General features: G+C 45.1%; 1 protein-coding gene across 8 annotated transcripts in view; it reads right to left on the bottom strand.

Annotated features, from left to right (window-relative positions):
- The window catches only part of PTPRT (protein tyrosine phosphatase receptor type T), a 582,374-nt gene that overhangs the window by 488,836 nt on the left and 65,560 nt on the right, over positions 1 to 27,978 (bottom strand). For 2 of the 8 annotated variants that reach the window (XM_080557605.1, XM_080557601.1), the window contains exon 1: positions 12,335 to 12,352. The exons of the other annotated variants lie outside the window; for them this stretch is intronic. In XM_080557605.1, coding sequence (XP_080413731.1) covers positions 12,335 to 12,337 — 3 coding nt within the window. In that variant the 5' untranslated portion in view covers positions 12,338 to 12,352. Of the gene's footprint in view, positions 1 to 12,334; positions 12,353 to 27,978 lie in introns of those variants that run through there. 8 annotated transcript variants of the gene reach the window in all.

Below are 27,978 nucleotides of genomic sequence, written 5' to 3'. Positions count from 1 at the left end.
ACTAACGGATGCTCCAAGTCACTGTCAAATACCCAAATTTTAATTCTCAACTTTCTGCTCTTTTCCACTAAGTATCTAGATTAGGAGAACACCAATATCTGCTAGCATAGAAAAATTGCTGTTTATCTCCCCATAATTAATCCAAGGTACTGCTGGACAAAGATAAAGGGACTTGATTTAATTCTAGCTAAAATTTCTCTAAAATCAGTAATAACATCCTTACAAAAGTGCTGAAAAGTCCTATATTATTGCTCCCTCCTCCCCCTGCCCAGTTTTGCCCTGTTCATATTATTGAAGGACTGACTTTTTTTTAAATCTTCCTATATTTCTCCTTAAAGATTTTGCTGTAGTACCTATTTGCATAGGCAAGAATAAAATTGAAAATATATATGCAAGATAGCATTTCTTAACTATCTGAACCAGTATAAAGCTGCTTATGATAGCCACACACCTTCACAGAATAGCTAAGTCTCCTGTCTTTCCACATCTTTGTGAATAGCTCCAAATTCTCCTTGTTTACCCATATACATTTACTGTATACAGGAGTGTATATATATATATTTTTAACTATATGAAGCAGCAGGAGAAACCATAACAGGGCCAACTTGCTAAGTAACACGTAGGAGGCTGCAGTAACAAGCTGACACGAAGGCACGAGGTTGCAGTTAGCACAAACCAAATGACATGGAAAAGTTGGGGGGGGATTTTCCTCTGACCTACCAGCCATCCACCACTAGACCGAGGTACTTGTGTCCTGCTGACACGGCTGAGACACCCTGTGCAAAGGAGCCTTGCATCTGGGTTACCCACACCCTCCTGAAAAGCACTTTCATTCTTCAGAAGACACCAACAAGACCTCATTTTCAACTAGAAGGGATCATCCAGGCTGAAACCAGTTTCTGTACTGCCATTACCTAACAGCATTTCTCGGTTATCCTGAATTTTGAAGTGGTGCAAAGCATTTGCCTGTGCAAACAAATTCGAGTATGGCTCACCTGGTAGCACCAGCCTCTTTCAGCTCTCTGCTTTGCAGCAAGGTTTCCCTAGTTTAGCTGTAATGCCTTACCTAAGGCTTGAGAAGCTTTCAGCTAGATACACTGTAAAAACAAGCAAGAGCAATAAGGTTGGAGGTACGAGCGAAGGATTCGATTCAGAAAGGGGACAGGTTATGCTTCTGTTTGCCACAAACTCACAGGCAGGTGCAGCAGATTAAAGCAGTCTATGCATTTTAATTTGTTTTTGCACATCCTGTTTAAGAGCACCATGAATTCCCGCGGCTCTGGAACCCAGTCCCCACCTACTTTAAGGGTACAAAACACTCCACCATATCAGGACAGGGTCTGCCCACCTTGTCCACCTGATGTTAATGAGATGATTTGACCGTATCTCAGTGTTGGCTCATCCACGCTGCACAAACAACACAGCTAGGCTCTGAAAAGCATTAGCTAGCTTTATCCAAAACTTCACCTTCTGCTTCCCTTTCCCCTGTTCCATATGGTACAGAGTTAACTTAAATCCCGTGCACAGCTTACATCCAAAGCCTAGCATCAGCTCGGGATTAGGTGCTCACTTTGGAACACGTCCCTGTTCCTACTTCAGTGCTCATGCCCTGAGGATGGTGCTGCCCTGGGTCCCAGCAGTAACAGCACGGATGGCACTACAGGCTACAAACCACAGCAAAGAGGTAAGGCTCCACCAGACAAAGCTCTTGGTTGCCCCATCTAGATAGATCCTGACACCCAAACCGTAGGTGCACCTACGCCACACACCTATGAACATAGCGACATCTCCAGCTCCCCCACGTGAATCTAACCCCCTTATATTGCTTTTCAAAGAACAGCTACAACAATATTCCTGCAAGAAAATAAGCCAAGTACCTTGGCTTTTGCATTTGGCAGACAGCTATCTCGGTGTGCAGAACTCAGGACTTTTGTTTACCGATTGATTTTTAAATAACATTTCCCATCCTGAATGCACAAAACAGTTCCCTGTAAATCTTCTCACTGATGTCTTACTGAGGCAGCTGACAGCCTGAACCAATAGCTCTACCAGGGCTATGACCTTCTCCATCCATCTTAATTAGGTGTTAACTCAAAAGCCTTTTTGTTACATGTTACCTGCCAGCATCAAACACAAAAGACAAACACCAGCCTTGAGTCATCAAAAATGCAATTACAGGCTCCTTCTGAGAGGTGGCTCTGCCTACTTCTCTAGTTTCAGCTCCAGGAATTTATAGCACAGGAACAGCACCGTAGCGATACTTAGAGCCCTACAATGAAAAATACCAACAGGCACTCACAAAATACAACTTGATTTCAAACCACCCTGAATATCAGGCACTCACAATGCTTATTCAGTGCCCTCCCACCTAGGCATTCACAAGCCATAGATCTCCCCCCTCCTTTTTTTTTTTTGTTTGGAAAAAAAGCGCAGGTTCAGACAGCACATGCAGACTTGGCAGTCCAGTCTGTTGGCATCCATCCATTTAATTACACAATCTCGAATGAGACAAGTGATTCCAGAGGAAATGGGTTAGCAGGCAATGAGAAGTTACCACGGCACATCAGTCGCTTGTCATAGGCCTTACAGACTGCCAGCCCAGTACCTGCATCTTGCACACCTCCAGTGTGACAGCAGCACCAGATGCCAACACAGCGAGGAGCTCTGTTCAGACCTGCTGCACACGCAGTACCTTGATCTAGGTAAGAACTCCATCATGGGCCTTGCACGTTGCCTTATGTGAGCTGCAATAATAAATAATTTCAAAAATAAGTGTGTTGAAAATCACTGTGAGCACGCTCCATAGATGTAGTTCACCTGCAGGCTGCTGGGAACCATCAGTCCTGTTCCCACAGGAAAACTTGGAAAGAGAAACACAGGAGGGTAACACTAAGGGAACCTAGACTGGGGAACTCCTCCTAGCACACCACACTTCATCCAGGAAGGGATCAAAGCTCAGCTGTAGAGAGGAGGACAACAACCAACTACCCAGGAGCATGTTTCAGCTGGGGGAAGGGACTCACCAGCTGGCCACACCACTAACCCTGTGCTCCAGGGCTCTCAACTGTTTTCCAGTCCACCCAGCCAAATAGCTCACCGGGGGCTTCTCACCAGCATCAACATTCTTCTGATATAAAAACTTGTTTTTTCATCCCACCAGCACCTTGGAATTGAAGTGACTGAAGCACAGAGGCCACCTGCATTTACCAATCTTCCTGCCACTAGGAGAGAGATCAGTGACCATGCTGAAGAACGCTTTTGATCTGGCTCATATCAACATTCTCCCACTTTTTACCCACGGGAGCTCAAACGTACGCACACAGTAGTGCTGAATAAAATGAGTGTTTGCTAAAAAACAGTTGAGGCTGTGCAACGTGCTGCTAACCCACACAACAGAACACTGACATTTACGCTTACAACTGAGAAATAGCTATTTTACAGAAAAGATGTCAGGATTAAGAGCTTCTAAATTGAATATATCCTCACCTTAAGTCTACCAGCTCTCCCTGCTCTCATACATGAAACCCAAACTCCTTAAGAAGTGGCACAAAGCACAGATTACAGTGGGAGTCTCAAGAAGCTGATTTTCTTTCATCTGATGACTTCAAAAATGAACCTATGTCAATAACAGTAATAAAAGCATTGGAACTGAGCAACTTCTTACCGTAGGAAGGTGTTAAGCAGTAAGCAAGCAGTAAGCTTCCCCACTTCCAGCTGTTTGTGTCTTTTTTTTTTTTAAAGAGACTTCTGCAACTTTGAACAAGTTATCTGGAAGCTACGCCTGTTTATTCTCCTGCCAAGTGGTTAAAATATTTTTCGCTCTGAGACAACAAAAGAGAAATTATTTCACAGAAAGCAGAATAACAGAATTTAATGCTATAGTGAAGGCCAAATCAACTGTTTTTAAAACAAATCTTTGATCCACTGAAAATGTTCCATTACGATAGCAGTACGCTGAAGCAAGCAGGCGATGCAGATCCAGTCATTTAGCTGTCAGCGCGGAAGAACCACCACCATTCATTTCCTACGCAACGACTAACTTTTTGTTCCAAATGGACAGACGCAAAAATAAATGAAACTATTTACAAGAACTTCACCTGCAACTGTCAGGCAACACAAGGTTAAGAGTTACCCCTACTGAAGGCTCCCACAAGTAAATAACTGCATTAACGTGGATCACACTCTCCAGAGCCTTTAAGCTGGTGAATGCCAGCGTGCACAGGTTGCTCAGTGCACTACGGATGCTCTGCTATGGGAAAATTTCTCCCAGCACAGCCAGTCACAGCTCGCCACCCTCCTAGCATCAACTAGCAAACAGCTTACATCTACTTTTAGGTAATGGGAAGTTGCTTATCTCCATATCCTCCCAGCAGGTATCTGTTTCCATTAAAGAGCCGCTTAGCTGCCTTCCAGAGATCCTCTGCCTACGTGGGAGCACTTGGGAAATGTTTGTCTGAAAAAGGTTGTTCTCAATCTGGTACAGGTTCCTATTTGCTCTACATACTCTGCTCTCACGTATTAGAGCCACTGTGCAGTTGGCTGGCACATCATCTTCAGGTGAATAAGGTAATCGTACTCAGTGACAAATCTCAGGTCATTTCATGCATTAAGGACTGCCTGCTCTAACCTACTGCTGGAGCTACTGGAGAAGGATGAGCATCCCAAGTGCAAGACAGATAACTTATGGGATTCAGCACAGCTGCTTTGGTGTGCTGGGCCCGGCCATCATCTTGTGGTCCAACCAGCCCACAGGCTAATTACAAAAATCCGGTTAGATCTGAGTTGCCATCTCAAACCAGTTTTTGGACTTCATACACTCACACAGCACAGAACTTTCCAACAAACCCAACCAATAGCTCAGAATAGAGACCTCAATGTATGCACAAAGTTGTCTCAATCATTGTGCTAAAGGAAGAGGAAAAAAAGAGGAGAAAGCCTTTGCTCATAGACACACCCGAAGTCAGGGTGTGCCCCAGCGAGCATCTTGTGAAGGGCACCGCAGCACTGCTCCACCACACACCTTCCCTGCACAGCCTCGGGACGTCTCCTGCAGGTCCCTGCCCCAGAACACTATAGCAAGCCTATTCAGACACTGAGCAGTGCTATACCTGGCCGCGCTTTCTCATCTCACCTCCTCCTGCTCCTCAACCCATGCCTTGAGGTCCCCATTACCGGACCACGTGAGCCCCGCTGACCCCAAGGCTTGCTATTGCAGCCCTGTGCCTGTCAGGAGGGTCACAGCCGACGTCTTCAGCAAGCCTGAGGTCCCTCTGCACTGCTTACATGTTGCAATCTCATTTACATTATTTCACAGGCCATTTGATTTTTCAATCTCAGGCGGCTTTCTTAAAGAAAAACACACAAACCACAAAAACACTTATTTTAGATGTGTTTTAAACTCCTAAAAAATTTTAAAAAATGAACTTTCTGAAGCTGATCTTCATTACCTACATACTCCTTGAAGGATTTCCAATAGACTCTTTGCCAATAACCTATACCTCCGGGAGAAAAAAAGCAACTGCTTCACACAAGAGCTTGGCTGGCATCATTCGCATGCCAGCAAGAAATGATTTCAAGAGGTCCGAGGACCTTCAGTATTTTTTAGGCTTCCAGAAAACCCTCTTTGCACGTGATGCAGCCAAGCAGGTGACGGATGTTAAGCAAGCTGAACACAGCAGATAGCTGCAATAGCAGCATAACCCATTTAATAAGCCTGTAGGGTATGTGTGCTCAGAGAGCAACATGGCTAGGGCATTGTGCTGCCCCAAGTGCATCCTTCCCTTCTCAAGGATTTCACCTCTGGTTCCAGGAAGAGGAAAAACTTGGTTGTCATCATCTTTGAGCCACCTCTTCCAGTGAGGAATGCTCAGAGTCATTCCTATCAGGATGGAAAGCTTGTCAGAGAAAGCTTGTATGGAAAGCCTCGCTACAGAACAGGTCTTCCAACAGATTTTCTTCGTCTCAGAAAATTCCAGGTTTCCCCTGGGATAAACCTTCTTATTTATAGCATTTAAACTGGATTAAACCTTGCCTAGCTGTTCACATGCATCGCAGTCAGCTGACTACCAGTTTTCCCCCTCCAGCCACAAGGACACTAATGGGTAGCGTATGCAGCAAGTTGGGTGCGCTCAGAGCACAGGAACCACCTAAGCTGAAGACTTCATTCAGAACAATTTCATACCCTGTATGTGCCGAGGCACGTCTAGCTCAGCTATCTGCACTGGCCCATTCATAACAAGCGTTCTGATGCTGTCCTCGCTTTCTGACACTCGTGTCTCAGCATCCTCCCTGAAGACAAGCAGCAGCCCTGTTTTCTAGCATCTCAGCTGGACCCCCGCCTCCTCCCCAGGTAGGCATCTCCCCCACCAGGTCTGCTCAGTACACCTAGCCTCCTTTACCCACGGCTGGCTGCAAGTCAGCTCTTCCCAGAGCCCTGGCTTTGGCTACAATCCATTCTGAAAGCTATCCCCAAAAGTAGTTTTAGTTTCTTGCAACCAGATTTGCCTTTGGCCCAGAATCCTTGAATTCAGCAATTTCCTTCTTTTGTTACTGCAACACACCCTCAGCAGGGACCAGCTCGTGGCTTATCCTCTGTTAGCATGCACGGCCACTTCTCCATTCACCGGGATATTTAATTCCTCTCTGCACTGCTGAAAAGCTTATTATTTGATTTCAACAACAAAAGTCCATATACTAACATTTTATGACCAATTCTATTGCTTCACAGGAGCCTGCCTTCTTTCAAGGCAAGGCAACATTCCTTTGTTTTCCCTTCTTGCTCCCAGTTTATTTACTTGAGCTTGTAAAAGCCAATTCTTTGTGCTTATAACATGTCATTAATACCTCAGTCCTGGACACTAGGCCATTTATGATTTCAGCAGATGAGGAGACATGGGAATTAATCCTTATCCACACTGGAAACACCCCTTAGAAACTTGAGCACTTTATAAGGGGAAGGCTTATTAACCCCTGCAGCCAATGCACAAGCCTTGCACATTACTGGCTTCTGCTGCCACGAATTCCTGCAGCTCTGAGCCCCTCTCAGCTGCTTCCTGCCAGCAGCCACCTGTGAATTCCCATTATAAATGCCACAGACTGGTCTATCGTGCAGCACATACCTTAATGAGCTGTGTGCTGCTTCTCTTCAAACAAGCTCTCCCCCACGCACAGCTACAGTCCCACCTTGCCTCCTCACCCGTTAGCCAACTTGAAATGATTTCCAGGGCAGCTCGTCTGTGGCAGGTACTACTCTCTTAAGATCCTTCCCAGGTCTGTACTTTCATCTCCTGATTTCTGGGGCTGCTAGACTTCTAAAGAGGGAACAGCTTTTATTACCAGGCATACTGAAGAAAAATTGATTTTTGTTTGTCATTACTTCATTCTCAAGAAGCTTGAGAATATGGCTCTTACCTGCTCCTGTTAAACTGTTCCACCTTGGATACATTAAGCTCATGATTTTCCCATAGCTGTTATTTTCCTCATTACCAGCAGGTTCATTCAGCCATTTATTATACTACAGGCTCTGTTTATGGAGGCAACAAGATCACATTCCCCCTTCCTCTGTTTCCTACCTTGTCCTGATCACCTGGCATCATCTACACCCCCCTCCCTAACCTTTAGATCTGGTTACATTCACACCACCTCTCAATTCGCATCCAAACCAGGACCGTGCCCTCAAAATACTACTTGGAGTCCGCTACTTTCTTATTATGCACACCAAGGCAAGGAAGGACAGCCAGTGAACAAGCATGAAGGATGAGGCAGTGTGGCTGGGCAGCCCAGTTAGCAAAGCATGAGTAGTTGCTGGTAGCATCTCAGAGATGGGGAGAGCTACTGAAGCATCACCTCACCCCAGAAGTAAAGAAAAAAGGTTGCAATAGTGCATCTTGCCAAGCTAAGCACATTGTGCAAACACAGTCATAGACCTAGGTCACGACATTTGAGCTCAGTCAATTAGATCATTATTGGGAGGTAAATATTAAACTATGGCTTTAAAAAAAGACAGTCAAAAAACAATTTCTAAGTTACTTGCTTTGGTACATGTCTCTGATGAAAGGCATGTATTTTATAACCTGTCTACTTTCAAAAATAACGATATTTTCCTTTTTCTAAATCAGTTTAAATAACTGATTTAGTTTTCAGACACAACGTCACCACGTCAAATACATAAATATTCCTTGGACTGAGAGTTTGCTTTGGTAACCAGTAGATACACATTCTCTGTATTACATTCAAGCTCAAAGTACACTACAACATCTAACTTGCTAGAAAAATCTCAGCTGAACCACAATACCAGAATGCAGTTCATTTAAATGTAGCAACTGAGAATTATTCTGGCTTTGATTACTAGGAAGACAGAAATACAGAGAGAGATGTCAGCATAGCAGCTTAAGGGCATCCAGTCTGCGGAAACAGGAGCTCTGTAGCAAGTCTTGCCATTATCCCTAAGAAAATACATTTCAGCCTCCCTGGAGTCTTATTCATCCTCCTCACATCTGTCTTACAAGTCCAGGTTTAGAAGTAGTACCAATGATAAATGAGATTTCCCCTATGCTAGTTCTCCTCCTCCCCAAACTGTTATATAAATCTAAGAAAAAGATGCTCCCCTTCCATCCCCAGCTTCCCCAGTGTTTGAGCTACAAAAAAAAGCATGCAAAAACTGCTGGAAAGATATTAAAGTGCATAACTTCTTATACTCACCCTAGACTGTCCGTCCACATTATCTCTGGAAAAACCACAGCGTTTAAGGGACACTACTCACTTTCTAACCATTTACAAAGCAATTCAACAGTGCTCACAGAAAAGCTCTAATAGAAAGGAACAACATGCAAGGCTCAGAATGAAGTCTAAGGAGAAACTAACATCAGCCACCTTATTTTTCTACTCCATCCTTTTTAAAGCTGTGTTTTAAAGAGTGTAACTTTTGTTATGCTTAAGTTCCTGCATGTTGCTCACAACATAGCGTTTGCCTTCCTGACGAATATATTTTTATTCTAGGCTTCCAAGCCCAGGAGCAAGGACCCCAGTGCACACGTGCAATATCTCCACACCTGAAGCACAGCCTGGGGACACGGTATCTTTTTTCTGTGGAGATGGGAGACCAAGTCCTGTAGCCTCTGAGTCCTCCTCCAGAAATCACAGCTTGCAGAAGGCCAGCACTAAAGATCTAGCCCAAGGTCAGAAACAGTTTTTTGCAAGTTTAAATAAGTTATTCAAATTTTCAATTTCTGGTTTTGTAGCATAAATCCCTTCTCCAACTGCATTCAGAGGTTAAATACTTGCAAGAAGCGCCATGAGTTGAAAGGCTGCAGGGTATAGGATCAGTTACAAGAGGACTCTTCCTTCTACCTGTTATTACCTGTATCCCCCCAGTTAATGGATGAAAATAAAGGGAAAAAGGGCTTCAGTACAGGCATGAAGTAGCAGACCACATTTATGCAGGCTGCAAGAGCTGCTTATCTACTGCACACCGGACCAGAACACCAAGCTGGTTTCACACAGGCCATGCACAGCTACCACACGAAGCCTTTCCCTTCTCTCAACCTTGGAGAAGCTCAGCTTGGTGAGCCAGAGCAAGAGATTTTGCTTGACTGATAAGAATGAGACTAAACTGCTTCAGAAGAGAGCAGTAAAGTCACCAAGCCTGTCAGGTTGTTAATTCCATGCTGTTCCACCGTTACATTTTGAAAATGGACCCAAAACTAGTTGATTTACAAGAACGATTCCTTTCAGTATAATATTCAAGGATTTTTTCTTAAGAAAACACTGAAAAGTTCCAAGTGACTTGTTAGCAAACACACGCTTTGAGATGTTTGCGTACCCATCACAGCACGCAAGGAAGGGAGATTGCTCCGTAGGCAACAGCAAGGCTAGAAATTAAGAGTAAGAAACTTCTTACTCTTTATTTATATATTTAACTTAAAGTTGCCCTTTCAGAAATCCCCCATATGACAGAAGTGGCCCACAGGTAATTATCTCAGACTACACACAGCCCAAAAGCTAGACAGGTTTATCAAAATGATTTTTTGCTCTTACGGTTTATCATCTTGTTGTGAAGATTTTATGAGAAAAAGATTAAACCACTGCTCTGATGTGTGCATTTCATTAAGCTTCTAATCCTTAAAGAGTCACTAATGCAACTAGCCATTGAAAAGCATTAAATCATAGTTCAGGCATATTGACCAAAATAATCTCCTAATTATTTCAGAATGGAGCAAAGCACCGAAGCTGTACTGTAAATTACGCTCCAAAACTCTTTTAGGCTGACATACAAAAGAAAATGAATAGAAAGGCAACTTTGATTACTTTTGGTACGCATGAATATGGAAGGGCGAGAGACGTACCCAAGGAATTCACTCAAATTAGATTGGATTTCAAGGGTCACTGTTCAGCAGCGTTCAGTTCAGTGTCACACAATGGGGCAGGGGATGTTGTTTCTGCTGCAGCAGATCAGCTGTTGCCATCACACTGAAGAACTAGAAGTGAGCAAGCGAATCCCAGGTGCTAATGAATTATTAGTAAATCCCATCTACTTCTGAAGAAAAGCACCCAAAAAGCACGGCCAGTTCATCACAAAGCCATACAGTTCAAAGGACACGGCATTACTTAAACTTCTGTGTTTGTTTCTGCTTTGGCCACCAGCAGGGTGTCCAGAAGCACAGCTGAAGGCATCATTTCCACGGGCTGCAACTCGCGCCTGACTTCAATGCCTGCCACTTTGCAGAGAAGCGGCACGCCTCCACTAGCGTGCCCCAAGACACGCACCAAATTTCAGCCCTTACACATCAGCTGACAACTTCTGGTTTCCAGAAAGTTCTCCTGCCTCTGCCATGAGCTCAAGGAAATTTGCTGAGGAGTCGAGAACAGGTAGCAGCTATCACAAGTAATGCAAACAGTAATCCAGCAAGGAAGGCTATGACTGATACAGCTTCATATTCAATGCTGAATTTACTATACCCTATGTGACTGTAGTCATAAATCTTTCAAGAAGAGCTTGCCTCGTAAAGCATGCTTTTGAGTATAATATTTGCAATTTAAACACTCAATAGACCAATAATAATTCACTGTCAACACTTATAAATCCTTTTGAATAACTCGCATTCTCATTATCAGAAAGGATCACTGGAAAGATAAAAAAGCTACACACAAGCAAGATAAAGACCCTGAAGTCAGAACCTCCGTTCACAGACTAACTTCCACATCTTTGTTACATCTTTGACTAACATTTTGTGGCAAGCAAGGCACAGGACTGCCCTCCCAAAGAGACTCGCAGCACAGTCAGAACAAGAGACAGCTTTCTGGACCTCAAGAGCTTTGGAGTATGAAAACCACTTTTTCTTTGAACAGGCAATCGAAGGGTGCAGTTTTAAAACAGAGGAAACCAAACACAGTAGGGTTTTAAAAAGAAGCCTGCTTTGCTTTTAATCCGGTTTAACAACTTCCAGCATTGGTGCCAACATGAAACACCCTGTGTCTCCCCAAATTTTTTTTTTTTGAGCCCCATTTCAGCATGCTCCAAGGCTGCCCAGGTTCCTCAGGCCTCCCCCTCGCCTCGCCCGGCTCCCCCAGCCCCTGGAGCCTCCTCTGCCCCCCTCGCCCCGCAGCTCTCCCCACGTGGATAGTGACATCCCTTCCCTGGGGGGCTCTCCTCCCCATTTACACCCCTGCAGAAATACTGCCCCCAACACCACCATCTATCCCCCAGCTCCACTGAACAAGGCAGTAAACAAACACTGTCCATCACAGCAGGCTTCAAACAGCTGAACGGCTACTGAAGTTCGCAGGAATTGTTAACGGTGCTGGATGGACAGGGATTTGACTTTAAGAAGGGCAGTTCTGCGATGATCAAAAGCAAGTTATTTTTACATATATTTTTATCTTTACTTGTTCTCTACACTTTAGACCCCATTGGTCTTTGCTTCAGGCTACATTTTTCTCTTTAATTAACCAAACTGACCTGGAATGAGTTAGACTGGTATTGCATTTCCTTCCAGCCTTCTTTCATTTTGCTAAAATGCAATATACATATATATACACACATACATATATATACACACACATGCAAGTAGCACTGGGTACCAGCCCGCAAGTTCACATCAAAAATAAGGTAGGGAAGACAGGATCATAAATCAGACAAGGCTTTGAGGCAAGTTTACCTAGACCTTTCCCTTATTGCATGCAACCACAAAAAAAACTAGAATATCTTTCAAGTTGAAAGAGTCAGACTCCCATAGACACCAAGTTACACTAATTAATTTTTCTACAGCATCAAAAGCACAAAACACCAAAGACAAAACAAATTGTAAAAGTTTTAAAACTCTCTCCTCCAGCCTACCATAGTCCAGGTGAGCTCTCCTCCTCCACAAACTTGGCTTCAGCTCACTGCTCTTTACGCTGCAACCGAGCCAAACAAGCCCTTTTCAGCTGCTGGGAATTTATTTCCCCTTTCCCTGATTGCAAATACCTGTCTCCCTCTGCTCTCTCCTCGATGCGATTCGCTCTCCTGCCCTCCCCGTCTCTGTGCCCTGTGAGCGGCCTCCCCCAGCCCTGCAGGGCTGCCCTGTGACGGAACAACCGCATCCCCCTGAGCGCAGCACACCTTTACCCACACAAGCAAACAACCCCATGGTGTGGTTTTGTGTTTTCACAGTGGTCAGAGAAACCTTGTGAAGACCTAGGGGGGAAGTGCAAACAGATTTCCTTTCTTATATTGCCATGGCTTGGTAACTACTAAGGGTTTCTTAGCTTCTGCGCTCTGGCAGGGATCACTTCGTAGGTTATCTTGTAGACTACAGGGAGAAACATGCACCACAAGATTGCTGCCATCAAACCTAACTATGTAGTGAAACTCAGCTTTCTAACAATGGAGATCTCTTCTCCTTGCCCTGGAGCCTACCAAGTGGGGTGACTTCCAGTGCTCAGATGCCTCCTGCTAGGCCTCATGCCATTAGGGGGGTTTCCTGACCTAGCCATCTTCCAAGTGGGCCACATTACCGCAGAATCACAGAATCATCTAGCTTGGAAGAGACCTCCAAGATCACCTAGTCCAGTCTCTGACCTAACACTAACAAGTCCTCCACTAAACCGTACCACCATATCATATTTTAGAATACGAATCCTCTGCAGGAATCTTCTGTGGTTGGAGCCTCACTCAGAGGCTAAAATGCAGGTGCTGCAAGCAGCTGGCCCAGGTTTGCTCGTCCTCTATTAAAATTCTCTTGTTCAAGCACGTACCTGTAGACCAAAGCAACTTCACCAAGGCAGAGAATTTAGGTATTGATAAGTAGCTGCAAGGGTATTCACTATGCCTCATTTAGCTCGCAGGGAGCTCTTCTATAAAACTTGGGCGATTAAAATATGATATGGTATGTGATTTATTCTCATCGTGCAAGTCACAAAAGTAGCACACAAATGCCAGCTGATACACTATGGCTGGCACTGAAATAATGAATTTTGCAGTGTATTGCTTTTATGAAGGCAACTTCCCATATTCCACAGATATATTAAAACAGAAGGTCACTCAAAATACCTAGTATTCCCTCAGCTGTTTTTTTTCCCTTTTTTTTTTTATTTTCTGACAGTGAAATCTTTCTTCTTTGCCTACATGATAGCAAGGATGTTGCCTGATTGTTCATCTCAATTCCAAATTTATCCAACGAGGTAGTGACTGAAGTATTTGCCTCTGTTCCTAATAATGCTGTCTGCTCAGTGCATTAGCTACAAGCAAGAATGTGCCAGTGCAGGTTATATTCCATTTTTAGTTTTTTATATTTTCCTTATGCCCTTTATTTCCTCATGCTTGTCAAACTACAGTTTCATTATTAAATTCCTCATTATTACAACTTCTGCACATGACCCTAAGCCTACTGAAATCAGTAGCAAAAGCCTTGAATCACAGCTCTGTGTTGCAAAAACGTACAGCCCCTGAGCTCTGGGGTTGCAGGTACGCTGTTACTAACTTCAACTCTTGCCGTTATTAAAGGTGCCTGCCACATTTTCTCCAGAACCTTCTACATTCTGCTGCCCTCCACCAACACCAAGCAGGCTGTGGTTGCATCCTTGCAGCTGAGAAACCAGGCACGAACTGCCCCCTCTCCTCCCAGCACACGGAGTAAAGCTGTGCCAGCGCCAGGTCTGCCCACGGGACTGGCCAACGCTGCGAGCTGCTGGCCCAGGGCAGCGCTGAAGCAGCGGGGGCCACATTCCCCCTGCAAACAGAGAGAATGTTTTCTCATTGAGCACAGATTCAGTATGCTTTTTACCGCTTTGTAGAAGAAAATTCAGTTTCATAAAAGTTCGAGTTTAATATCTGCTGCAGGCCTGCAGGAGCTATTAGCTGATAATTCTCTAAGCTTTTGCTGTAGACTCCCTTACCAGCAGCACTGAAATTATCAAATTATAGCAATATGATGGAAAACCTTTGCCGCAGCAATGAATTTGTCTCTCAAGAGAGCTGGACACAGTTACTTACCTTCAGTATTCACATGTGTACTAAAGATCCTACCATACAAACAAAGTCCTGGGTCTCTTTTTTTATACAATTACAAAATAACCAACCTCCAGAGACCAACAATCCCTAGGACTCTTCAAATTTTTAACAGTAAAAATAGAAAAAACAAAACAACAACAACAACAAAACCACCTAAAGCGCAAGTATTCTTTCATCTGCTTTTTAGCTTGTGCTTTGATTTTCAGGCTCCCTGACTATACCACATATACCCAAATGGGCGCTTTCTGTGTCCGGAACCCCTTTTGCTGTTGTGTGCCCATGCACTGGCCTTCTGAACTAACAATAAAATGGTCACACACTTCTCTGTCATGCTGCAAATCCTGCTCAACCATCATGGCCAAATTGCCAATGCCAGTGCAGCATGATTTAGAATCAGGTTAGGAGGGTGCCCAGTGCTCCCCTTTCAGGGCAGAGGAGAACTCATTATGCCGCGTGAAACTTTCCTTGAGTTCCTTCGTTTACTTTCAGTGTCTGGGAAGGATCTAGCTTTATACTGGAAAATGTCATGGGTACCTTGAGAGCAGGAAGATGTGTTCATGCCATCATGGTTTCTGTAACTTTATAAAATTTTTAAAGAGCAGAGGCTGTGCTTCCACGGGGCAAAGCGCTGCCTTGATCTGAATGGTTTGTTGGTCCCCATGTTATTTGTCACAACTGAAATTACAGAATCCTTTTTATCAAGAGGTTTATATAAAGATGTATCACTGAAAAAAAAATCAAATGCATATAATGGAAACTTAATTCAATTTATTTGGGGAAATAAATTGATTGAAACGATTCTTTATTGGCCCAAAAGTATATGTACAGATTAAATCTGTGGAGCTGTACCAGAACAGAGAAAGAACATCAGCAAAGTGGTTAAACAGTGTAGGAAGAATTTCATTCAAATAGTTTTTAGTCTAAAAGCTTAAACTAAATGTCACCCCAGACTTTCCAGCTAGGCAATCTTCAGGAATTTCACAGGCTGAAATAACGAAGCACCAAGAACGTGTTTAGATAGAAGGGAACAAAAGCATAAGTTAAGCAAGAAAAGCAAGCAGTTACTCCTTTCTGTGCATCCTCCAAGATGTTAAAAATAGGTTTTCCCTTCCTAATTTTGAAATGCAATCCTTAGGAGGCTCTGAAGACTGTAAATCAAATTTCCAGTGTTCTTGCTATACGCATTCAAACAAACTCTCCTGGCTCCTGCAGAGCATTTATTAGCAGCGCAGTAGCTGCCTGGTTGCTGGTTCAACAAGCACGTGGTGAGCTGATGGATCGAATGCCACAGCACCAGGACATCAGGGACACCAGGAAGCCAGGCAAGTGCTGAACTTTGGGCTTCAGAAAGCCCTCCTGAAACTGGAAGACACAGCTGTGAACTGTGGGATCAGAAAAGGAGACAAGCAGCTAATTAAAGAAGCTAAGGGCAGTTCAGCAAGACACACGCTCAGGGTATTCACCAGCCTGGCCCCATCTGACGCCGCACTGCTGGGGCAGGCAGAGCTGAATCCTCCGCCCAGCGCTGCTCTGCGGTGCCACGACTGCAGCACGGCACGTTGCACATCCACAGCTCCGTTTTGTTCTCCCAGCAGACAAAAGGTCTCAGTGAAGGAAGTGCTGCTTTGCAGTCACCGTTCAACACATTTGGGGTGCACGAGTCCTTTTTACTATAGCTTTTCATGGGCTTCCTGCATAGATTTTGCTCACTGCTGCAAAGCCAAGGCTTTACTAAAATGCAAACCCTTGATAAGTTCTGCACCAAGCAAGAGATTTCTGCACACGAAATCCTGTATTTTCCACATGGAAGAGAACCTACAGAAAAAGTACTGCTCACCGGACTGCGATTTTCTGCAACGTACTTTACGACAACATGTCCCACTTTGCAGCATCTCAATAAATGCATTTATCTATGGTACAGTATTTTGTTTTTTTATGGGGAGGAAGGAGGTTCCTGGGGCTGGAGGAAGGCGCTGTGGAAGGAAAGCAAGCCGAATCCTGCCAACGTGTGCATCCCTCCTGCAGGTGCCGTAGAGCCGGGGTGCCCCGGGCAGGGGATGCTGCCCCAGCCTGGCCCCTGCCCTCACCACTCAGAGGTGGCCAGTGGCAAATGGACTGAGTTAGGGCTATTTGGGTGCTGCAGTGAGGGTGCTGAGCGGTTTACGCGTTGAGACATAGCTCTGCGGACAGGGATAACTCACACTGCCACGTGCACACCAAGCATGGGTTATCCGGGTCAGCTGCAGGCCCATGGCTATCAGATCGGCCAAAGCTCATGGCATCAAGGTTCTGCTCTATGCGAGGCTGCTTACGAGAGGACGGATGGCACCTCGCTCAGCATAAAACCTGCTAATAGATGGCTAACTCATTAAAAAAACTGTGAAGAGTCGCAGTCCTGGAGGCAGGGGCAGGGAGCGAGGAGCTCTGTCTCCTTTTCCAGCGCTGCCCCTCAGCCCTCGGAGGAGTGCAGGAGGCAGCCTTCATTCTGCATGAGCCGCAAATCCTGCTTCAAACGAGGTAAGGCAACCTTAAATTAGCAAGAAGAGGGCCAGTAACACCTGAGCAAGTCTGAAATAGATATGCTCAATGTGGGAAGCAGAAGATGCTTGCTGGGTCTAAGCTCCCCACCCTCTTTATGCCCCTTCCCCCCTTCACGCTAACAGTGTATCTCTACAGCTATCGGTCCCAATAGAGAGAAAACAGCTCCTGCAGTACAAACATGCGTTACATGTATTCATTTTGCAATGTATATAAATATATATATATATGTAGATATGACTGATAACAACAAAAAAAATAATCAAACTTAGTCATAAATTATAACAACAGTGCTGCCAACCGGCAGCATTTAAGTCACGAGTCAGCCCTCACAAAAACATGAGGTATTATCTTTCAGAAAAATAATACATGATGAGTTATTTATCTTCTGCTTTTCTGAATCTCTAAAATGCATTTAAATCATATTTTCAAGCTTTTGTTCTTAATCATGAAGTAGAAACTTACTTTTAGGGGAAAAAAATAAAAAAGCCGAGTTTCTCAGATGGCATAACTCCAGTAACAGGGACTTTGTGGGAAAAAGCCCAAACAAATATAACTTGTGAACCATATTAAAGCTGCACAACTTGGCAATACATTGGCATAACGGAGTATTTTTATGCCAAAACAAGTGTGTGTGCCAGGGTAAACTCGACCACCACCACACTGCCCTTCCTGCTTCCCACACCAACTCTTGGTGCAGCCCCAGCCTATGTTCTTTGCACAGCTCTTTGTGGATTTATTTTTGAAGGGAGAAAACGCCGGAGCGCTCAGGGTCAAAATCTGCCCTGGAGCAGTATCTTCAGAGTCGCATTTACAGATTGCACTAACTAGGTATCAGAGCTCCGACGCCGGAGATAGTTGAAAGTCATACGAGAAAAGGAGTCTCCTGCTAAAAGTAAATTAATGTAGAAGGGCAGAGGGAAAATTCATTAGCTGGTAGCAAAAAGAATAATGGGCCTTGGAGTTGATTCTTTAAGCTTTTTCCAGCATCAGCAGCATTAGTAAGTGGCAATTGCAATATTTAGGGAAGAGCGATTCTATGGGGAAACGTTTCCCAGTTTTCAAATCTGCACATCAGTAGCTGCACGCGACTGCCTTCGGGTGCCTTCCCTGCTGCCTTCTATCAGGATGTGGGATTTGATCTCACGAGAGTCCCTCGAGTGTAATTAAAAGCCTGAATTCCTGATCCTGCCTCAGCTTGCTAAATGCAGCAGGTTACACGTCTAGAGAGAGAAACACATTTCTCAGGAAGGACCCAGAAACGATGGAAGGGACCATGGCCAACCACGGCCACCCCCTGTCGCTCTGTTCACCCACCGCTCCTCACTGAGGTAGCCCCAAACAGCAGGAGGCAAAAAGGGCTCTTTTCCTTCACCTCTTTCTCTGCACCGAGTCCTGCTTCTGCACATCCGCGCCAAAGCCAGGACCTTAACTGGTGCCCCCGGCTCTGGTTTTTCAGGCAGTTCATCTGGAGCAGTTCTCTGGGGTGACTGAAAAGCCCAGCTTTCATTCCAAAAGTTTCTAGCTTGATCTCATCCAAATGATACAGCAGTTTCGATGAGCTGAGGCTCAAAACAGAAAGCAAATAGAAGCATGGAAATATGACTGTAAAAATTGGCTCTTTTAAAGTCAGCCCAGGTAGTCTGGGTTTCATTACTTCTAAAGGGTGTGTAGCTGATAATACTGTATCATGTTTTTTTCTTGCAGAGAAATAAGAAATGGAAAATATAGAAACCTGTAGCAGTCTCCACAATGCACTTGCTAAGGTTTTCTTTATTCCGTTAAAATAAGCTAATGCAGTGAAACAAAAGAGAAAAAAAACAAAACAAAACAAAACAAAACACTATTTGCTCAAATAATCCCCTTGGCTGCAGCACAATCTTTTTTAAGGAAATCCAATGCTGTAAATAACTGGAGTAATTTCTCAGGAGATTAAAGAAAATAAGCTCACTTTCCTTCCTGAAAGAAAATAAGCTAAAATATCATTGACAGATGGCAATCTGAGGCTGGAATACCTTATTACAGACCAATGACACCATTTTCTCTCCCATATTTACAAGTGTGCCGAGGTGCCTTTTGTACAGCTGGATGGAAAGAGCCTGTTTAGCCGAGTGCCGTTGTTTGGCTTGCTCTCCCCCTCCTCAGAGAAACGCACCCGCCGTAATGTCACAAGAAGTCTGGTATCTGTGAAAATGAGCCCCAGCCAGGCCAGGCACAGCCCGGCCAGCACAGCACACGTGTCCTGCACACCGCCCTGAGCCCTGCAGGGCCCCCCGTGCAGCCTGCCCCGAGGCTGGCCGACGCGGTGACACGAGCAAGGACGCTCTCGGAGCATCACAGCTGCCTTTTTGGCAGCAACCCGAGCAGTGACCGAAGCCAGGACGCAGGGACAGCACAGGACCACGCTGACCCCACTGGGGCTACAGGGGTTTTCTTCCAAAGACGCGTTTCATATCTGCTCATTTCGGTTCCGCAGACTCCTAGAGCTGTACTGTAGACAGCAGGGCAATGGGAATGACAGGGCGAAAAGCCTGATTTCAGCCCAGTTTCTTAAGCTAAGCAAACAAGCTCAATTGACAGTGAGAGTGAGCCCTCCCTTTCCCCAAACCTAGTCTTCCAAGACCTCCGACCACCTCATCCACATACAACAAGCGTCAAAGACGCTAGCTCCTACAGCACTCATTTACACGGGCCGTCTAGGTTTAGGAAACGTATCCTGCCGCTGACTACGTGAGCATCTTATATATATGCATCTTATCCTATAGGAGTTCCTGCAGACAATCTCAACTATTTTGCATGCAGGGATACACCTGAACTAGTAGACACAGCTCTATACCCAACTAGTTAAGCCTCTAAGTCTCAAGTAAAGTGGTGGAAAATTCCTGGCTTTGCAGGATTTTGCCTCCTGGGGTTCGCAGCATCCTTATGTACAGCCATCCTTGGGGTGCTGTTGCACTCACAAGCGTACCGAGGAATGCTATCTAGAAGATGTTCACAGCTGGAGGTAATAGCAAGCAATTGAGGTCCAAAATAGGGAGGCATACATGGGAAAAAAAAGTTACTTCTGCTCTTAACTGACCAGGCAGAAAAAGCTGGGAGGAAAAGGGCAAGTCATTAAATCCAAATCTTGGCTGATAAAAGAAGATAGCTGTATCTTTTCTTGCAGGATTTGTGAGGAAGGAAATAAGAGAGTAAAACACATTTTCAGCACTGCTGGTGTGTACCATCATTGCAATTATTTTGCAAAGAGGCATCGTAGCCTAAATAAATACTGCACTAACTTTGATCATGGTCCTTTTAATTTGTATAGGTTCAACTGTGCACTAAGGGCTATGGGCACAATTATTTTCAAAGAATACATTCTCTTTCATGAGACCATATACAGGATTTCTTTTGCTTTTGTCCCAAGGATAATAGAAAATAACAGAAGCTTGACATCATAATAGAGTTCAAGTGCCTTAGCAGTATATCTACTCTCAAAGAATTATAAAAAAGCTGAAGCTAATGTACTTCTCTGTGTGCATGGCACAGGCGGGCCATTTTATAGCTCTTGCAAATAACCAGGCTGTTGCCTCTCTCGTCCATCAATCGAGGCAGCTTTCGCGATGATATAATGCCGTTGATTCAAATCCGATCAGCTGCTGTTGCCTAATTATACAAGCCAAACAAATCCAGACTGTTTAAGGTAGAAGAGGGAGGTGGGAGGGAGAGCTGCTATAAAACACTGAGGGAGAACTGTCTCCTCTTTTCAAACATGCGGTAAAAGCAGCAAGTTCTTTTCCCCTAAACCAGGAATACCGCGGCCATGATTCCACAGACCTATTTACTTTTCTTTTCATAATGTGCCAGTCTGCACGCAATAAAACTGTCAGGCATAACTCAAGAGCAATAAATATGAGGAAAACTGTTATTTAACTGGCCAAGAATCATCTGTACGGCATCGCTGCGTATTCAGAGCAGTGCTCTGGCAAAAAGTCATTTTGCAAAATGACAATTTGTGTTGCATCTATTTTCATCTCTCCTCCCATGCCTGTTCACTCCAGTTTCTTGGCAGAGGTGGGGAGATTTCTTCCTCACCTCTGCTGCTAACAAAGCAGGCGCTGCCACTGCCCAGAGCACTAACACAGAAGGAAGAAAAGCAAAGGGCAGAAAGCTGCAGGGCTTCTGCAAAGGCTGCTGAGGAAGCACAATGGGAAAGTTACTCTCTATTTGAGCTGTCTCAGATGAGATACATAAGCCTAAGGATAACGTATATTCATAGGCAAAGGGAATGAAAGGCTACAGCTCCAGCGCACAAGGACCTCAATATGCATTTGCTTCTGCCACAGCTCACGGAAACTGTTAGAGGCTGGGGTCCCAGTCTGAAAGAGATAGAAGAGAGTCTAAAATCGGGTTGTTGATAACCCGCCACCACCAGGTCTGTACATTCAAGCACTTGCTGGTTCTTCTGGACAAATACCTGACCGGCCAGCCTCGAAGAAGTATTTACTTCATGCAGTCTCTGGTAAATAAATCTCATCATGCCCACCAAAAGCACAACCTAAATACGTGATTCCTATTTTAAGCTTCTCTGCAAACACAGTTCACCTTTCCAAGATGTTCATTTCACAACTCAGAGGGATAAAACTGTTTAAAACAATTCTCGTATAAGCACTTGTCTTCATACCCTGGATCTCAGTGTAAAACCACTACAGACTGCAAGGCTTGGGGCAGACTCCAAGAGGTCCTGGTGACTCAGAAAAGGTCACTCTGAGCCCAGAGACCTCAAGAAAGCTGAATGGGGAGAGGCAGCTCCTGGAAGGAGGGAGCGCTTCTGGTTGCTCTCCTGTTTGAAGCTGCTGCTGCCAGGTTTCCTACCCAGCTCGTGAGCTCACCGTTGTTGCACCACCTCAGAGGCCTTTTAAGCCCCAGAAGAACACAACGACATGGTGCCAACGGTGCAGAGCCGCACTCCCCTTGAACTTTGCTGCCCATCTTCTCAAACTACCAGTTGCCATAGTGGGAAGGGGGCTGTCGGATGGAACAGTGAAAGAAAACCAATTACTGGGCTTTGATCTCCTGTCATGCTCCCAATACTGCTATGTGATTTGCTCTTTTGAGCGTCTCCAGGGGGTTAAAACATGGTGCACTACCTGGCCAGCCCCCTTTCATGAAAATAAATGGATTCCTGAAAAACCCCGATGAACAATACTAGGTTTAACAGCAATGTACGTGGGCAACAACCAGCCATCACAGAGATCTGGAAAGAACCCCCACCACTGAGTGGTTCAGGAATCATATTTATTTACGTCCTGCAATTACCAGGCGATACGATTACTAGATAAGTTGCGTTGTATCTATGGCCACAGACAGCCAACTGCGTAGATGGGCTGGAGATACACGGCATTTGATTCAGGACTTTTACAGCCACTTGGCAGGCTTGTTTTGCTGTGGGAACATCGGCAGCCCTATAAATAAGTTATTGATTTTAATTTGCAGACAGAATACTGTTTAATCTGTGCAAACCGCCTCCTGTTCCACCGTATAAAGTCAGCAGAAGGAAATAAAAGTATCAAATATCTGCTGAATTGCACTAGGTTAAAAATCTGCCATCAGTGACATTTTACCCTTCGAAAACAACAGCCAGGCGCTGCATCCCATTGGCCTAAATCGAGTTATTTCAAGTGTGGCAGCAGCCATCCCCATCCAGCCTCCCCTCGGGAAGGTTGTGGGATTTGAACGGTACCCAATAAACCGAAGACCTGGGCATCATTTTGGCTCGCCTATGGGCTTTCTGTGGGGCTGGGGCCCAGCAGGGCTGATCGCCATCAGAACCAGTGCTCCTGGAGCAGGTGGGGGCATCTCGGAGAAACCTGCTGGGTTCTGCTCAAGGGAAACTTTCGGGACCATGGCTCGCCTGCTTTCCCTTGTGGGTCTTTTTTTAATCCTTTGATGCCATGCAGTAAATTACTAAAACAGTCACTATTGACCAATTATATACTCTTATTGCTTTGACTATGACTGTATGTTACTTGGAGTCAAGCTGGAGTTGGGCACAGGTCCCGGTTGGTGGAAGGCTGGTGCATCCCCGCTGCGACACCCACCCGTTCCTCTTCTCCAACCAGCGTCAGCTACTACAATACAACGTTTTCAAGCCACCTCACAATTCAGAAAAATTCTGTCAAGAAAAACATTTTCAAATTAACCTTTGAAATTATGGCTGCTCACAGCCTTTCCCCTACTCGACTCATGGAGCGAAGCCTGTTTCCCCTGAAATTCTATTAAAAATGCTAGCAAAATAAACCCATTACAGCTATAACAGCTCAAATTAATGTCAACATGTCAGGACATATGTCTAATTTCAGTTTGGAGACTTGAAGATTGGGATCCTCATTATGGGCACCATCAGCTGTTTCCAAACAGCCTTCAGGTCTGGAGAGATTCATTTTAAATGAGGAACATCAAGGCAGAGCAGACAGAGCAGTTCAGCTGGTGCATTAATTTCAGTCAGTTTGCTCAGGCTATGATTATCATCACTGTGAATTCAATAATTTCCTCAAACTTGCTACTGTTGCAGTTTCATCAGCCTTTCCACACATCTTTCTTCTCCATGGGAGACAGCAAGAAGCAGCACACACGGTGGCCTTCAGGTGAGGGTGATGAGAGCGAGGACCTGGGCAGAGGGGAACAGGGCACCCACACCGCTGAGCTGTCACGGATCCGTGCCCATCGAGTCAGCTGGCAGCTGTGATGGCTCGGCACAACGGGACCGCTGATAAGGTCCTGCTGAGCCGAAATGATGCTGAAAATTGAACCGAAATTATAAAACTACTCAAATTGCATGTTCCTCGGTGAAACACTAGAACACTAATCTACGTGCGTATTGATTCCACGTACAGAGAAAAGGAGGGGTGAACTTGTATTACAACAGTATTTGGAAACTCCAGTTGGTATTGAAAGCCTTTGCATTGGCTGATATATAAACGCGAGGCGGCAGACAGGTCTTTTCACACTTCTCCTGCCGTGGAGGTTCAGATGACACAAAGGAAGATGAACAGGAAGGGAGACGGGTGGCGGTGACGTGAGATCTCAGAGCTCTGCATACCCACAGCATATGCACGACTTGATTCTTCACACAGCATGCTTATAATCACAGCTTAATCTTTCCTGTTCTGTCTGTTCTGATTTTTATAAGCTTTTTTTCTTTTTTCCAATTTCTTCCTCTTGATATGCAACTCCCCCCCAAAAAAAAAATCAATTCTCACTTGTTCTTCTCTGTTGCCAGTGTCACCCACTGCTTTCAGGAGAGGTCTTGTTTTTCCCAAGGTTATACACATTGTATGCTTCCGAATACGGGTTTCCAATTTTTCTACAGTTGAGCCCCTGTATTCTCAAACAAAATAGCACCTCTCAGTTTTGTTTTGTCAACTCCTAAAATTAAAAAAATGACCTTTTGGCACAACTGAGGCATGAGGGCAGATTCCACTGTCTGCAGAACTGCCAGGACTCTTCAAAACTGATTTTTCTTGTTCTCACCAACATTTCAGTTTTTTTAATGCAAACCTGAGAAATGCTGATGAGTTCAAAACAAATCTCAGTTGAAACTTCTCACAGTGAAGACAAGCTTCTCAGCGAGTTTTTGAGCAAAGCCCATCAAGACTCCGAATGCATACTAGAGAAAAAGATAATGTATTATATATTAGGAAAAAAGAGAGTATCTAAAGCCTTCATCAAGACAATTAGTCTTACTGGAAAACTTCTTAGTAACAGAGTTTCCTTGGGAGTAGAAGGACAGGTCCCCACAAAGCAGGGAAACCACCAGGACCCACTCGAAGCACTCAGGAAGCACTTGCAGCATGTGATGGTGAAAGGCCTGGAGGGGAAGACGTACGAGGAACGGCTGAGGTCACTGGGCCTGTTCAGCCTGGAGAAGAGGAGGCTGAGGGGAGACCTCATCACAGTCTACAACTTCCTCGTAAGGGGGTGTCGAGAGGCAGGAGACCTTTTCTCCATTAACACCAGTGACAGGACCCGCGGGAACGGGGTTAAGCTGAGGCAGGGGAAATTTAGGCTCGACATCAGGAGGGGGTTCTTCACAGAGAGGGTGGTTGCACACTGGAACAGGCTCCCCAGGGAAGTGGTCACTGCACCGAGCCTGTCTGAATTTAAGAAGAGATTGGACTGTGCACTTAGTCACATGGTCTGAACTTTTGGGTAGACCTGTGCGGTATCAAGAGTTGGACTTGATGATCCTTAAAGGTCCCTTCCAACTCAGGATATTCTATGATTCTATGATTCTATGTGTGCATGTACACATCTGCATGCTTATATAGGAATGCCAAAGGTCAAAGGAAGACAAAGAAACTCCCTGTCTACTTGAGTCTTCATTTTCTCATTTTCACTGCATTTACTGGATTATTTGGCTCAAGCTGTGAGGAGCTGACTGCAGCCAGCTCCCCACTGGATAGGCAGTGGTGAGGGGGACATTCATGGCAATAAAAAGCAGCCTGAACTGCATTCAGTGCGCTTGCCACCACAGTTCTGGCAAGCATTGAATGGAGTAGACCAAGAGGGTTTAATAGGGGTTTAAGAACAGATTACCCAGAACATCTGACTTGAAAATCTTTTCCTGGAACAGCTCCAAAGGTTTCTTTAGAGTAATCCATCAGCAGCAAATTCACAGGTAAGCTTCAGGTGAGATGGTCAAGGTAAGCAACAAACCCAGTTAACAGGCCACTACATTTCACAGCCCGTGCTGGGTAGCAGATGATGTGGGACACCGCTGTTGTGCCAGGAGCAGAGCACGGGGCAGCCACGATGCTTTCCTCCACCTCGCTCCAGGAGATGAGCAATGGTCTACAACCCTTCCCTGGACGTGTTGTCTTCTTCAGAGTGTCCCCTGCACCAGCCCAGCTCCCTTGGCAAGGGCTTGGGAGAGAGCTCCAGCGCAGTTCCCAACCTTTCCACCTTCCCCTGAAGTCCTCCGCCACCAAGGGAAGCAAAGCACAGCAGGGCTGTGCCTGCTCTGCCCATCCCCAATGCTGGTCAAGCAGCTGCAAAGCTGAACCCCTCAGAAGCTTTTGTGGGGGGACGGAGAGGGCTGTACTGCACGCTGCTCTCAGAGACCACCACGTCTGAAGTACCCTTAGGCGAGATAACAACAAACGACGCATTGAGAAGTTTCAGAGATGGCAGAAGCTGATTAAACCTCATTGTTTCTACCAGGAGCTACTTGTCTAACAGGAGCTGTTTGAGCCTTGCTGTTTTACAAAGGGCTGAGAGGACTGTAACACACGGGGGAGAAAGTAAGACACAGACAGGAGTAGAGAAAAGAAACAGATCATCATCATCATCATCATCATCACCACCATCACCACCACCACCACAGGCTGCAGCGGTGCCTCTGCTCCGGGCCTGCTGGCAGCACCAGGCCCCCAGGCCCTGGGCCTGCACTGTTTGTAAGGCAGTGCCATGGTCTCGCCTCCAGGCCTCATCCCACAGAATCCCAGAATGACCAAGGTGGGAAGGGACCTCTGAACATCATCAAGCCCAGCCCCCTGCCAGGCAGGATCACCCAGAGCACACCACGCAGGATGGCATCCAGGTGGGGTATGAATATCTCCAGAGAAGGAGACCCCACAACCTCTCTGGGCAATGAGATCTCGTATGCTGCCTCTCATGTGCAGCTGGTGCTCCAGAACCTTCTGGAAAGAGGTTCAGCTGCGTGTGCTAAGATCTTCCCTTCCCCACTGGCAGAACCACAGGTGCAAAGATGTCTCAGGTGCTTCCCAGGAGGTGGGCCTCAGACAAGTGCTATCCTGCCTTCTAGAGAGCCGCTTTTCTGAGCCAATTTAAATTGCAGCAACACCCCTTTCTTGCCGAATGTTTGAGACATCCCCCTTTTTCTCTCAGTCTCTAATAGCTTTTCTCTTCTTGGTCTTCCCTTCATGCTATGTCCTTCTCCACAGACACAACTAAACCCAGCAGGGACAGCTCTGACTGAACGCAACCTAAAGCAGGACTATTGCATTTAAGGCCATTGGCAAATATTCATTAGGTGAGGAGTAGACCGAGGGGAAAAAGTAGATGGGGAATACAAACAAAAGTAGGCTGGAGGTGAAAAAATGGGCCATCTGCCTGGTTCCGTATTTTATGCAAGTTTTGCATGTGTTGTACAGGACTAGGGTAAAATGGGTTATGCTGAGTATAAAACTGCCCTGAACACTTCAGCTATGTGTGAATGTAGCATTTCTTATCAAAACATTGCCTAGATTCAGCAAGGGACTGACGTAATGGCATGGGCAGATTTTGCAAACTGGAGTTATCTCTGCTTACTGGCAGAATCGGTGCCTGGTGGAGAAGAGCAAGCAACTCACATCATGGACCATTTTAGAAGTGCTGTATCTGCTCCTCGTTAATATTTGAAGCACAAATATACTTGTCATAGTTCAATACAATGCACAATCCTGCAAAGAGTACTTCAAATCTGGATTCACAAATGCACCAGCATTTCAAAGCTCCTGAAAGTCACTGTAGTGTTTTGCAGGATCCCTGTAAACACTGTGGCCATTTACCAGTCACCCCGGGCTATCTTCTCATCTCCAACATGCTTCAGCCCTTTAATGTAATATTTAGACCAATGTTGTTATTAGATTTTCCCTGGATGAAAGGCTCTATAAACGTAAATGCCACTTGCTAATTCTCACCAGTACAAAATAATAGTATTAGTACATCACACAATAAGAAAAAAATTAGGCTGGTAATTTATACTGCTGAATTAGATACACTAACAAAAGAGAGAGGCAATTATATACTGCAGTAAAATCTTCAGTGCACAGACTTAAGCATTCCTCAGTCTTTAGTGTTCAATTAGGATGAAATTTACTTTCAATACAAGACATAACGCCAAGGGCTCTCAGGCCCTCAGCAAAAATATAGGATTTCGTCTCATCTGCATCCATGCAAAGTCTTTT

This window comes from Anser brachyrhynchus (assembly GCF_964034855.1).
Source record: "Anser brachyrhynchus genome assembly, chromosome: 16".
Classification (NCBI taxonomy): Eukaryota; Metazoa; Chordata; class Aves; order Anseriformes; family Anatidae; genus Anser; species Anser brachyrhynchus.
The sequence above is the reverse complement of the archived record's forward strand: the minus strand, read 5'-3'. Positions and strand labels throughout refer to the sequence as shown.